This window comes from Gossypium arboreum, chromosome 13 (assembly GCF_025698485.1).
Source record: "Gossypium arboreum isolate Shixiya-1 chromosome 13, ASM2569848v2, whole genome shotgun sequence".
Taxonomy (NCBI): domain Eukaryota; kingdom Viridiplantae; phylum Streptophyta; class Magnoliopsida; order Malvales; family Malvaceae; genus Gossypium; species Gossypium arboreum.
This window is the reverse complement of record NC_069082.1, coordinates 101,876,637-101,890,610: the sequence shown is the minus strand read 5'-3', so window position 1 is coordinate 101,890,610 and position 13,974 is coordinate 101,876,637. Positions and strand designations below refer to the sequence as shown.

Here is a 13,974-nt window from a genome sequence, read left to right as displayed (position 1 = left end):
TTGAAATGTGAGGTGACAAATTTTGTTACTCGTTGTCTAACGTACCAGGAAGTTAAGACTGAACACTAGTTACCTTCAGGTTTGCTTCAACCCATTAAGATTCTCTTGTGAAAATAGAAATGTGTGACGATGGACTTCATTAGTGGGTTGCCTTTAACACCAACTAAGAAGGATTCTGTATAGGTCATCGTAAATTGATTAACCAAGTTCGCCTATCTTATTCCGGTTCGGATGGACTATTCCCTTCAAAAGTTAACGAAGCTCTATATCTTTAAGATTGTAAAATTGAATGGAGTACTGATTTCGATAATCTATGATAGGGATCACTTCACTTCTCGATTTTAGAAGAAACTGCATGAAGCTCTAGGTTTAAGATTGGACTTCAATACCGTATTCCATCATCAGACCGATGGTCAATCTGATAAGGTGATTTAGATACTAGAGGATATGCTTCGGAGCTGTGTCATTGATTTCTGAGGTAGTTGGGAGGATTTTCTGCCTTAGCTAAGTTCTCCTACAATAATAGTTTCCAGTCTATCATCTAGATGGAACCTTACGAGGCTTTGTATAGTCGTAAGTGTCGTACTCAGCTATGTTGGACTGAGTTGGGCGAGCGTCGGGTTTTTGGTCCTAAGTTGGTTTTCAAGAGTGAAGATAATGGTAGACTGATTCGGGATCGTCTGAAGGCGGCTTCTGATAGACAAAAGTCTTATGCAGATCTGAAAAGGGGGGATATCGAGTACTCTGTGGGTGATTTTGTATTCTTTACGGTACCTCAATAGAAGAAAGTTTTGTAGTTAGTTCGTAAGGGCAAGTTAAGCCCTAGGTTCATTGAGTTGTATTAAATTCTGAAGCATGTAGGACCGGTTTCTTATCAATTAGAGTTACCTCCAGAGTTGGATCGTATCCATGATATGTTTCACATCCCGATATTGAAGCGGTATCGGTCTGATCTATCTCACGTTGTCTCTGTTGAGGAGATCGAGGTTTAACCGGACTTGACATTTAAGGAGGAGTCAGTTCATATTTTGGATCGAGATATTAAGGTTCTGAGAAGGAAGTCCATGCCGTTGGTTAAGGTTTTGTAACGGAATCATGGCACTGAGGAAGCCACGTGGGAGCCTGAGGACTCGATGCGTCAATAGTATCCTTATTTGTTTGAGTCAGGTAAATTTTAAGGCCGAAATTTCTTTTAGGGTTAAAGTTGTAACACCTTGAATAATTTATTTTTGTTTCTCTAAATTCTGACACAAATATGTATCTGCTTCAGTGGCTAAATGTTCTGGGTATGTGTTTGAGGTCTTGAGTTTAAGTCTCACTTTTAGCAAATTATGTTTTTATTTTTATCCTAGCTTATTCCTACTGGGTAGGCTTCTGTAATGTTCTTTATAAACCCATATCAAAATCAGCCTGCTGGTTCGAATGCTAAAGAGTTAGTGTACTGGAGGTCCTATGTTCGAGTCCTTGCGTGAGCGAGGGTGATAATTTTTACTTTAGGTGTCTGATAGAGGTTTGGAGGAACCGAAATTTTGAAGAAGTTAAGAGTTAGTGGGTTAGTGGGATTTAGTGGTTAGTGGGAGGTTAGGATATATATTGTTGTTAATTTAATTTTATCTTTTTCTACTTTCATTTCTCTCTCTTCCAAAATTTCTGGCATACGTTTTTGCTTTCCTTTACTTTTCTCTTTTGCTTTTAATTTTCTCTTTTCAATCTGTACTCTTCTTTTGTTCTTCGTTGCACTTCGGGATTTCGGTGTTTTTCGTGTGATCAGGTAAGTTGGGGGCTTTCATTTTTTGATAGGTTTCGTTTTCAATAAGCTATTGGGTTTCTTCTTTTCACTTGAATTCTTAGTGTGTGTTGTAGGGGAAAATAATTCTCTGTAAATTTTTTGTGTAGGATAAGGAAGTAAGAAGGTGGTTTTCGCTCAATCGGTCTAATATGTGTGCTTGATCAGGTTTAATAGTGGTAAGTATGTGAGCATTGCTTGGTTTAGTATTGATGGATTTGCAATTTGATTGCTAAAAAAGTGTTGGGTATTCTGTTTTTAGGTGCAGGTGGTCTTGGGAGTGGTTTCGCATCAAAATCGTACCAGGTATGTACCCCTAAAGTGAAAAAACGAAGTTCAACGAAAGCCAAAAAAGGGCATTGTTGACGCCACACGGGCGTGTGCCAGGCCATGTGCGAGACACGGTTGTTTGAATGTTGTAGGTGTGGCCGTGTGCGAGACACGGCTGTGTGATGGCGAAGGTGTAGCCGTGTAGGCCACCAATTAGTTCAAGTTGGGCGTGTGGGCCACACAGGCGTGTAGGCCCACATGAGCATATGGGCCCAAAATTTTGAAAACTTTCCTAGGGTTGCATGAGTCGTTCTAATCGATTGTGTGCCTACTGTAGGGTCAGTAAGGGATAACCAAACCCTATTTCATGTGATCTGATACTCTGATAGTCTAATCTGAGTAGGAAACTGATATGGATATCTGACTGTATCGTTAAGTATGTATTTATCTTTATACAAACATGTTAAGCATGTTTATCCTGTTATTTTTGCATCTATATTCTATACTTGTGTTTGGGGTGGGATTTGTATATGCGGAGGAAGTGATCTGTACGGCGACCTTTCGCTTATATTCTAGCAACTTGACTGCATATTATCTATTATGTGTTGCTTGACACTATATGGTGTGTAGGAATGGGTGGGCGTTTTTAACCCCACATGGTGTGATGAGATGGATGAAAATGGTGTGTAGAGGATGGGGGTAGGATGCTGTATATCTGCCTGGACTATGTGATTCTAATATTTGTATCTGCTAAGGACTTCGGTCTATATTTGTATCTATTCTGCATATAAGAATACTGTGCATATTTTTGGCATGACTATCTCTGTTGTGTTACACACTGAGTTTACGAAACTCAAATCTATTTGTTTGTTCTATACAGTTAACCCTCAAACATAGGCGGATGGGTGCAACAGAGGCTCAGCGGTAACCACTAATTAAAATTGCCTTTGAGTTTTCGGTATATTTAAAATTCTGGATTTATTTGAGAGTTTGTAATTTTTAGGACTCTCTGGACTGTATGGTTTTAACTGTTGGTTTTGGTTTCGATTGTTTTCCAGCCTACGTTGTTTGCCAAAACGATTTATGAAAACGACAGTTTACGCAAACAAAGGTTTTTCTGGAAACATGAACTGGGTTTCTAAGATATAATGACTTTTAAGATTTCCATTGCAAACTATGTTTTGGCAAATGAATAAACTCACGACGGTTTCGGTTATAAACAAGTAAATGAATATGTTTTGTAAAATTTTGGACACTTTATAACAAGTAACTTTATAATATTTCTGTCAAAATAAAAACAACACCCCTAGATTCGGCCATAACGTCTAGGCCGGGTTTGGAGTGTTATAATAAATATTTAAATGGTAGAAAGAAACTTACTTATCATAATATTAATTAATTGAATTTGAAGGTAGTCGGCCACATGTAGTACAAAAATAAAATGTTACGTTTGTCAATTTATAATAATTATTGTAATTATTTTATATATTATCATTGAAGTTTGAAAATTCTATAACAGCTTAAGTTTGTTGAAGAGTCGATTTTTATATTTTATTTTTACTCTTTATAATAACTTTTTATCTATAACAACAATAATCATAAAGTATGAAATACTCTTTTTACAAAATTACTTCTATAATAACCTCTTTTAAATTTTAGCAAAATTAGATCTATTTCTAACTGATTTTTTTAAATTATTTAATTTTATATAAAAATATGTTAGTAAAATTTTATTAAATGAAAAAAGTCTTTAATAAATGGAATTAAATTTATAAATGTTATTAAAGATATAATCTAAATTTGACCAAAGAATATTATTATTAAGAGTTATAATTTTTAATTTATAAATAAAAATTAAATATAATCTAAATAAAAATGTTGTTACATGTGTCTCGAATGCTTTTATAATCTCTTTAGAACATCTAAAATTTTGACAGACAAATAAGGTTGTTATAGGGAAGGTTGATTGTATCATTCTTATTATTCATTTATGTTGGACTTTGTAATTACAAAATATTTTAATATGGGGAGGGTTTCACTTACATCAGTGTAAAACTAAAATGTTTTTACGCCATTCCTTAACTTTTTATATGATTACTATTTTAACAATCCAACCATAGTATTTCATGCTCCATTCATATAGATCATATATGTCAAGTTTGAGTTAAATTAAAATTTTAACTACTTCTTTTATGTAAAAAAACTTTCAACCATTCAATAAATATTAATAGATACACTTTTAGATCAATATAATAAAAATATCAGATCAATTTAAAATTTATATACATAATAAATACAATTATATCAATAAATTTAATAATCGAATTGTTAAAATATTAATTATATAAAAACACTCTAATTTTATTAATATTATATATTTATACCATATAATTGAAAAGCGATCTTGGTGTTATTAATTTGTTAGAGGATGTTATTAATTTATTAGCATTATTCTTATTTTTCATTTATATTACAGAACGTGGCAGATTAGCTATAGCTAAATGGAGCATAAAACATAGAGGATGGTCTGTGCTGCTAAGCATATTTGAAGTACACCACAGGGATGTATTAATTTGTTAATGGTTGATGCTGTGGGGGTTGCCTTCCCTAGAATATAATTTGGTTACACCTTTTGTCCTCCTGTAATACAAAAAGTTAATATAAAATATAAAATAGAATCACGTAAGGGTACATGCGTCTTTAAATTTATCCATTTTCATTAATTATCCCCATTTATTTAATTTAGAAATTTCACGTCATAAAATCTAATATTAATAAAGAGTTTATCCTGCAATTGTTATTTTTTTATGAAACAACACTGCACTAATAGATTATTTTCTTTATTTTGATATTGGTACATATTAATTAATATGGATGTATTTTGATATATTATTTTGAATTTATCATTTTTAAAAATATTTTCATGTATATTATATATTATATATGTAAATATCTCGATTACATACATATAAATATATTTATATAAAAATATTGACTTTAAAATTATTAATTATGTTCAATAATTTAATTAAATAATTATATTTTATTTTTAAATGTAAATATACCAAAAAGAAATAATTAAGGTAAACAATTTTAAAATAATTTAAAATATTAAAATTTAGTACCAGAGATAACCACATGTACAAGTTGATGCACATCGGTACAAATTGAAATGTACGTCAAGAAAGGAAAACAATAGAAATCACAATGAAGGCAAAAAGTTTAGCAACCAAATCTGAAAAAATGGCTACATTCCTTATTTTGCTAAAAGCTAAGATGGAATACATATATCAAAGCATCCTTAGATATAAAAATCATTAGATTTAGGGCAATTGGCTGCTTCAGTTGAAAAGAGAGTGGGAGTGAAGCGTGCAAGTGGAACACATTTGAGATCATGGGCTCTAGGAGCTGTAAGTCCAGCTCGCTCACTCATGTCAACACCACCGTCAACATTCAGCAGCTTCCAGTCAAAGCATTGAATCAAGGCTGCCAAAGTGACGGGGAGTTCCTGCATGGCTAAAGAAATACCAGGGCAACCCCTCCTTCCTGTACCAAAAGGCAACAGCTGATAATGCAAACCTTTAACATCGATATCCCCTGAATTAATATTAGTATCAGGTCGATTGCATTTCAAGAACCTCTCAGGCTGAAACTTGAGCGGATCCTCCCACACCTTAGGATCCCTGCCTATAGCCCAAATGTTTACAAACAACAAAGACTGAGCTGGGATTGTGTAGCCATTGATTTTGCAGTCCTCAACAGCTTTTCTGCTGATCATTGGGATTGGAGGGTGAAGTCGAAATGATTCCTTGATTATGGCTTGAAGGTAGGGAAGACATTGAGTGTCAGATTCTTGTACCAACCTGCTTTTCCCTACAACTTGATCCAACTCTTGTTGTGCTTTTCTTAGCTTCTCTGGGTTGTTGATTAGCTCTGCCAATGCCCATTCTATCGCTATTGCTGTTGTGTCTGTAGCGGCTGTTAAAAAATCCTACATAACCCCACAAAGGTAGTCAACATTAGTGCTTGTATACTTCTAAACCACTATTTTCGGCCCGTAAATTTCTTTTTTAGTTATTTAATTATTAAATATTTGATGAAATAGACAGTTTAAAATTTTGTATAATAATAAATTTAACACTTACTATTTATTCATTATGTCAACTAATCATAATTTTTTAAAAAAATAACTATTAATATTTACACATTATCTCAATTTTATCCTAATTAAAAATATATAAAATTCATCTCTTCGTACCAAATATTCTTTTTTTTCTACTTCCTTTAAAATTCTTTGAAATTAAATTTTATCTCTTCACCATCTCTTTTAGTAGAGGAATTAAAATAAAATTAAAAGTAAGAAAAAGAAAAAGTCAAACTCAGAATCGTGCTTAGGTATGTAGGGAAGGAAATATTAATGAAACTTAGAAGATGACTTAAAAGAAAAAGTCAAACAAATTTAATTAAACTTTTGACAAATAACACTTAATAGTGACCTTAAATTTATTTTAGAAATACAAAATTATGCCATTGCAACAACCAAAAAAGCCTACCTAAACAAAAATGAACAATTAAGTTTGTAATATATTTAGCAATGAAATGACAAACATATTATTTATAGTAATGAAAATATAATGGCAGAGCATGAATATTAAAGAAGAAAAACTTAAAAAGGTAGAAATATATATACGGACCAAGATTAAGGCCTTGATATGGTTTCTGGTTAACTGAATTTCGGAATGCTCATCTTCAAAGACATCAAGCATCATATCCAGAAAGTCCTTCACATCTTCATCATTTGGTTTCTTGTTTTTCCTTAGTTCCTCTCGATCTCTCATAATTTTTTCCAACAATGAATCATACCTGCAATGGATATCCAAAAACCTCTTTCGAAAACCCTGCACATCTATGTTTTTGAAGAACCATATGATATCAGAGACATTGAACTCCCCGAAGATCTCAGTCACTTCTCGAACTAGGGTTCGGACCCCATCGGCTTGGTCTCCTGTTCCTGAGCACCTAATGCTCATCATCATCTGAGATATGACGTTGTTAGTTAATTTCAACAGTTCTTCAGTTAGGTTCACGGTTTCAGTTGATTTAGACTTGTCCAAAAGAATGCTTATGAAATGATGTAATTCCTTGGTACGAACAGGAAGGAATTGGCCAAGGGTTCGGTTGCCTAGCAGCTCGAAAGTGCTCAGCTTTTTGATGAATTTCCAGTAAGTTCCGTAGGGTGCGAAAGCGAAGGAAGAGTTGTAAGTAAGATGGTCAATAGCAGCGGTGTGCTTGCGGGCGGAGAAGGTGAGCTCGTGATGCTTGAGAAGCTCTTTGGCAAGCTCAGGGTTAGAGACCACAACGCACTCGACGGACCCTAGGCGGAGATACATCAAGGCGCCATGGATGGATGAGAGCTTCTGAAAAGTTTGATGAATGAAGGGGCTGAGGAGATGGAGATGTCCGATGACCGGTAACGCCGTCGGACCTGGCGGGAGCTTGGAATGATTTCTAATGGAAATCACAGTTCTAACTATAAGAAATGAAACAATGAACAGTGCGGCATATGATAAGAATGGGAGCTCCATAGCCAACTGAAGAACCATTTGAAACACCAAAAGGAAAAAGAAAATGGTTTTGGATGATTAAAAGGACTGAAAACACAAAGCTATAAATCTTTCCAAACGATGAGCACTCATCAGCTTCTATTTTTTTTTTCTTTTTTCTTTTCCCACTACTACACACCACTCACTGAACCTACCTTATATAATAAATGTTAAAAGCTTTATCAGTAATTTTGGACTAATTTTCCGGTAATTGCCAAAACAATAAAATATTTATGTAACTAGGTCTATTTAATGGTGAATTTTAAAAAAAGGGTTTCTAACTGAAAGTTTTTTTAGGTGTTAGGCAAAAAAGTGCTTCGATTAGAAAGTTTTTTTTGCGGAATTAGTAAAAACACTTTTAGTAGGAAGTTATTTTTGCCAAGTCAGTAAAAGCATTATTATTTAAATAGATTTTAAACAAATTTGATTTTTGTAAGATATTTAAAATAGTTTTTATTAATTTTATTTTAATTTTGATATTAACCATATAAGCTTTTAAACATATTCTAAATTAACTATTTTATTTTTGGTATGATTTAAATAAACTTGAAAAAAATAATTTTAATTATATTATTTAATAACTTAAATATTTTTTATCATATTATCAATATTATAATTAAATTTAAAAATTTTAAAACAATATTTATAAATTATTTTAAATATGATATTTTATCATATTAAAATTAACTCTTTACACATTTAAAATTTTTTTAATTCTAACATTAAGCCAATTTTTAAATAAATTTTATTTTAATCAGTTTTAATTTTAATTTTAATCTTAACTATTATAAAATTTAAATAGTTTTGAATAAATTATTTTATTTCTAATTTAAAAGAGTTCTAATGTTTAAATTGTTATGAATATCTTATTAAGAAGATGTTCATCCAAATCAATATAAGTTTTGATGTACTTTAAATTCTAATAGTAACTAGAATTAGATCTCTACTTCATTTATACTTCTTATGCCTATAAATAGAGATTTTGGAGAAGTTTTGTAAATATTCGATTGATCAATAAAATACGCTCTCTTTTGTTCTCTTATTTTCTTTGTTCTTTACTCTCTATCTTTTTATTTTATAATACGCTATCAGCATGATCTAAATTGTTATTTTAGTACTTGTAATAGTGTTCGTGATAATAGTCAAGGTGACAGCAATGATGTTAAAGAATCTCAGATATATTTTACTATAATTTATTTATTATATCATATTTATTATAAATGGAGACTAATCAGGACAAACATGAAAAGATAAATTTTGATTTGAAATCCACGCAATGTTTGCGATGGTGATTATGAAATTAAGAATTTTTTGGGACATTTATAAGTTTGTCCTAATAAATCTATTGCATTCCCCGAAGTGAACGCAAAATAAAATATAAACCAATATCATTCCAATATTTGGTAGTACAAAATTAGTCGAAAGCTCTAGAAAAGCTAATATATTAATATCTTATGATGGTTAATCCATTGATTTTAAAATATATTTATAATGAATCTCATATTGAGATTGTGAATAAGGAAAATATTATATTTCATATGAATCAAAAGGACTATTGAGTTATTGATTACTGTTGTTATTAAATTGAATTGACTGTGACTATCTTTGTAGTATTCTTTTGTCATCATCCCCATTAAATGATTAAAAACAAAATAGTTGACTTCAAAAGATTTACTTATGAGCAATAGAATATGGTAATTCTATCTAAGGCTCGTTATGATTGGATGCACCTGAAGTTGTAATTTTTTTTTTAAACTGTGAGTATAATAAATTTTGTAATTATTATTTTTGGACATTTAAAGATTTTGGCATATCCTCAGAAGCGAATATTGCATGTAATTATTTGAAATTTATATTTATTGACTTATTGGAATTATAGACTTCACATTGATTTAAATATTTCTAGTAGTAAATGTCACAATAGTACTTATATGTGGATACAAGGTAAAAGAAATGATAGTTAAGTTTACTGATACAAATACATTTACTACTTGGCGTGACTAGTTAGACCATCCTGGATCATATATGATGCGAAAATTAATTGAGAATTCATACGGACATTCATTAAAGAACCAGAAGATTCTTTAATTTAAAAAATTCTCATTTGTTGCTTGTTCTCAATGAAATTTGATTATTAGAAACTCACTAGCTTTGCAACCTGTCATTTGCAAGATTACTTGTTTAAATAATTAATTTTAGATCATGCAATTAAGACAATTCATTTTGCTAATACTGATGAGTTTATATCTTAGTCTTTTATAGATTGTCTTTGAAAAACTTTTGTAAAAGTTTGTTATTTATGCGCATAATGGTTTAGAGAAATTATTGATTGCATGCCTCTGATTAATGTCTAAACCATTACTTATGAGAACTAAACTTCCTATTTCAACACGAGATAATGTTGATTTACGTGTTGTACGCATCAAACTAATAAGTTAGAAATACTTTCTATTACAATTGGTTTTTAGTCAAAGAGCTAAATATTTCTCATCTTTGAATTTTTGTATGTGCGTATATGTTCCAATTGCTCCACCACAATGCACAAAGATGAATGAATCCTCAAATAAATTTGGGAATATATATTAATTACAAGTCTCCTTGTATTATTAGATGTTTTGAATGTTTTGGAGATTCAATTATGATATGATTTGTGATTACTATTTTGATTCGATAGTTTTCCTGACATTAGGGGGGAGAAATAATAACTTGTAAAAAGTTAGGGGGAGAGTAATTTGAACCAGAAGTTCAACAAGGATAACTCATTACAAGTTCCAAATATGAAAATTCTCATAAAAGAAAATAATAAATCTAGATGGTCATTTAGTGAAGGCGGGTGCTCAAAAAGAGACCCAAGACATAAATAATAAGTAAAACTCTAGAAGAGATTCAGGTATCTGAAACTGAAGATTAAAATAATGAAAATAAGAGGTCTTGATAATTAATGTTAATTCGAGAAAATGTCAAACCGACAATGATTTTGCATGCATTATTATTGTTGAAATAATGAAATAAAAGAAGAATCTTGAATAAATCTATTGAGAAGTATAAATATGAAATAGATTGTTCAAACTAGAAAGACACAACTCAAGTACAATTAAATTCGTGGAGTTTTTGGACTAGTAATCCAAATATCTAAAGGTATAAAGCCAATGAGGGTACAAATGAAGTAGTTTTGCAAAAGCGGAATAAAGATATGAAGTTTTCACTAAGTCTTGACATTGATTATGAAAAGATATAATATTCTTTTGTGGTGGATGAAATAACCTTTAGATATATTATTAAACTGATAGTTCATAAAAGATTTAACTTGTGTCTAATGGTTGTTGTTACAACCTTTTATGAATTACTATATAGTAAAGTTTATATTAAAATCCTTGAAGAAATTAGAATGCTAGAAGCATATTGAAATTATCGAAATTGTTCATTTATATGAATTGAAATAATTGAACATATGTGGTAAATTTGACTTAGTCAATAGTAGTTGAAAGAGGATTATAAAATAATCCAAAATACCTATTTGTATTTTATAGAAGGATCATGATTAAAGTTATTATTGTTAAAACTACTAAAGAGATCAAAATATATTTCCCCAAAAATTTCCCTCACTTATGACTTTCAAAAGAATGTTGATATAAATGCTTAACAAATACGTTCAAATGGTTGTTTGGAAAGCTAGTATTCAAGATTGAATACATTGAATATGAGATATTATGTGATTTTTTCATAAGGGGGAGTAAATACGTGCTATACTCTTTTTCCCTTAACCGAGGTTTTGCCCCATTAGGTTTTCCTGGTAAGGTTTTTAATTAGGCAACATATTATTGTCGTGTGTAAAATGGAGTGTGATTTTTGTGCAAGTATAAATGTCGGTTCAAATAATAAAGAGGTAAGTATCATTCCCACGAGGATTGGATTGAAGCACAAAATTAGTTAAGTTATTTTAATAGGGTCAAGTTAATGCTATAGTAAAATGTTTGAAGGAAATGTTATGGTAAAAACTAAGGTAAATACGTGATAATGGGTAAATAACTGGAATTACTATGACAAAGGTGATAATAGAATGTAAATATGGTAACTATTACTTGTATAATATATAAATGAACAAATAATCAACTAAGAATGCTAAGGTGAAGATATTTCGGCAGGGAATCAAGTATAGTGTCTACGATATTTATGTGGAAGGTTAAGATTACTTAGAATCAACCTTATTGGCAATAATGCCATGACAAAATCTTGATTAACTTACTGTGCAGAAGAGTTCTAGAGCGGCCTGCCTCTTTCAGGGGTAAAAGCACAAGTTACTGCCCCTGCTCATATAAGGTCTTATTGTAGTGTAATTCCTTCTTTATGATGCAAGCATCATTCGAATGTTGCTCATGCCATCCAATATTAGTTAAGTAATCTAACCTTTCCCGCATTAACTCAACTTAATAAGAATAATATGCCATTGACTATTCCTAGGGGTTGCACTTAAACGATTGAATGGGCAGTAAAATAATCAGATTTATACCATCGAAACTTACAATAGTTAAGTATCATCAAAATAACCCCAACCCAGTAAGATTTAACTCACTGGTTAGAAAATATAATTCTAAACCATCACCATCGTTTACAACCAAATAAGTTTACAAGAGAGCAGTAAGGAAATAACAGAAGAACGTCAAGAAAGTAGCTTCCGCTGGTCCACACTTCAGCAACATAGTCCTGTGTTGATCGAGAAGATGGCTTCCTCTTCCACTTGAGATCTCTTACTCTTCTACTTCTCTGCAGATGCTTTTTGAGGTTCTCTTCATTGTCCTTTTATAGATAGAGTTCAGCCAATCAGTTTGTGTTAATCTTCTCCTATTTTCTAGGGTGATTTATCTGGTACGAGATTAAATTTCAAACTAAAACAGTTGTGCATGAAACGTTTGACTCAGTCTTCCTGGCATTGATGCGACACTCATGCTTGCATATTATCTGCACTTTGCCCCAGCAAAACTTCACTTATTTATTTCCTTTCTTCGAAAACGTGTTCCTTTCTTACCACCAAACAAAACTTCCACAAAAACCAATAAAAGCACCAAATAACTCAACATAGTCCAAGTTGAATGCAATATAACAAATAAAAATTAAAATGCAACAGTATAATCCTAAGTACAAACAATTAGCTAGGTCAAAAGGCAGAAAATATAACTCTTTCCAATAGTTATCAATTATGCATATTATAGATATTTGTATTCTTTTTCCTTCACTAGGAATTATTTTTCCCACAGAGTTTTTATCTTAGTAAGATTTTAATGAGGCACATTATCTACCAATGGACATCCAAGAGGGACTGTTATGAATATATTATTAAGTGGATGTCTATCAAGATGAAGATAAATTTTGATGTATTTTAAATTCTAATAGTCATTAGAATTAGATCTCTACTTCATTTATACTTCTTATGCCTATAAATATAGACTTTGGAGAAGCTTTATAAATATTCGGTTGATCAATAAAATACGCTCTCTCTTTTACTCTCCCATTTTCTTTGTTCTTTACTTTCAGTCTTTTTATTTTATAACATAAACTATATTTTAATTTTAACTTTTAATGTATTAAATTATTATCTAACTTATAATTTTTAATTTTTAGTTAAAAATATATTTTACAATTTTGAATAAATTATTTTATTTCTAATTTAAAAGAGTTCTAATGTTTAAACTATATTTTAATTTTACCTTTCAATGTATATTTTAATTAAAGTAAAATCAGGAGAAAAGAGTTTTTGGCTGGAAGCGCTTTTGTTGACTTGGTAGAAAGAACTTCTAGCTGGAAGCACTTTTCTACGTATCACCTAAAAAAGTTTCCAGCTGGAAGCGTTTTTAAAAAATTGGCTCATTCCTGTCATTTTTCATCCAGTTGACCTAGTCTCGTAAGTATTTTATTTTTTTGGAATTTAATGGAAAATTAGTCATAATTTTGTATGGACATTTATTAAATTAAACATTCTTCTATTAACCATCATTTATTGTATTTAGATATGTTATTTTTTTAATAATCTTATTATAGGTTCAGATCATATTTGCTCTTTTTGACATAATGCTTAGAACTATCCACCCCTCCCAAACTCATAATTAGGAGAATAATGCGTTTCAGCACTTGAACCCACGTCCTCCTATATTGTTGCCAAATGATACAAGTTAAAATTTATTATTTTTAAAATTTTATACAAGTAAATCTTGTTATTTATATGGAAAGAAAACATATAACTAAATTTAATGTCTATTATATAATTATATGTATTTTGGTTCAACAATTCATTCATTCTGTAAAGAATCAGAGTGGTAC

The 13,974-nt window shown here is 30.8% G+C and overlaps 1 protein-coding gene across 1 annotated transcript; it reads right to left on the bottom strand.

Annotated features, from left to right (window-relative positions):
- Positions 1 to 5,134: 5,134 nt before the first annotated feature.
- Positions 5,135 to 7,793, bottom strand: LOC108463531 (cytochrome P450 93B2-like). Its single transcript, XM_017763460.2, has 2 exons — positions 6,751 to 7,793; positions 5,135 to 6,047 (listed from the first exon to the last, which is right to left on the bottom strand). Exons 1-2 carry the CDS (start codon positions 7,657 to 7,659, stop codon positions 5,358 to 5,360), a joined length of 1,599 nt encoding a protein of 532 aa, XP_017618949.1. The 5' UTR covers positions 7,660 to 7,793; the 3' UTR covers positions 5,135 to 5,357.
- Between the last annotated feature and the right edge of the window lie 6,181 nt (positions 7,794 to 13,974).

Coding starts and splice junctions, on each gene's coding strand:
- LOC108463531 (XM_017763460.2), bottom strand. CDS start 7,659: ATGGTTCTTCAGTTGGCTATGGAGCTCCCATTCTTATCATATGCCGCA. Junction 6,048..6,750: donor ATATCAAGGCCTTAATCTTG/GTCCGTATATAT, acceptor GGGGTTATGTAG/GATTTTTTAACAGCCGCTAC.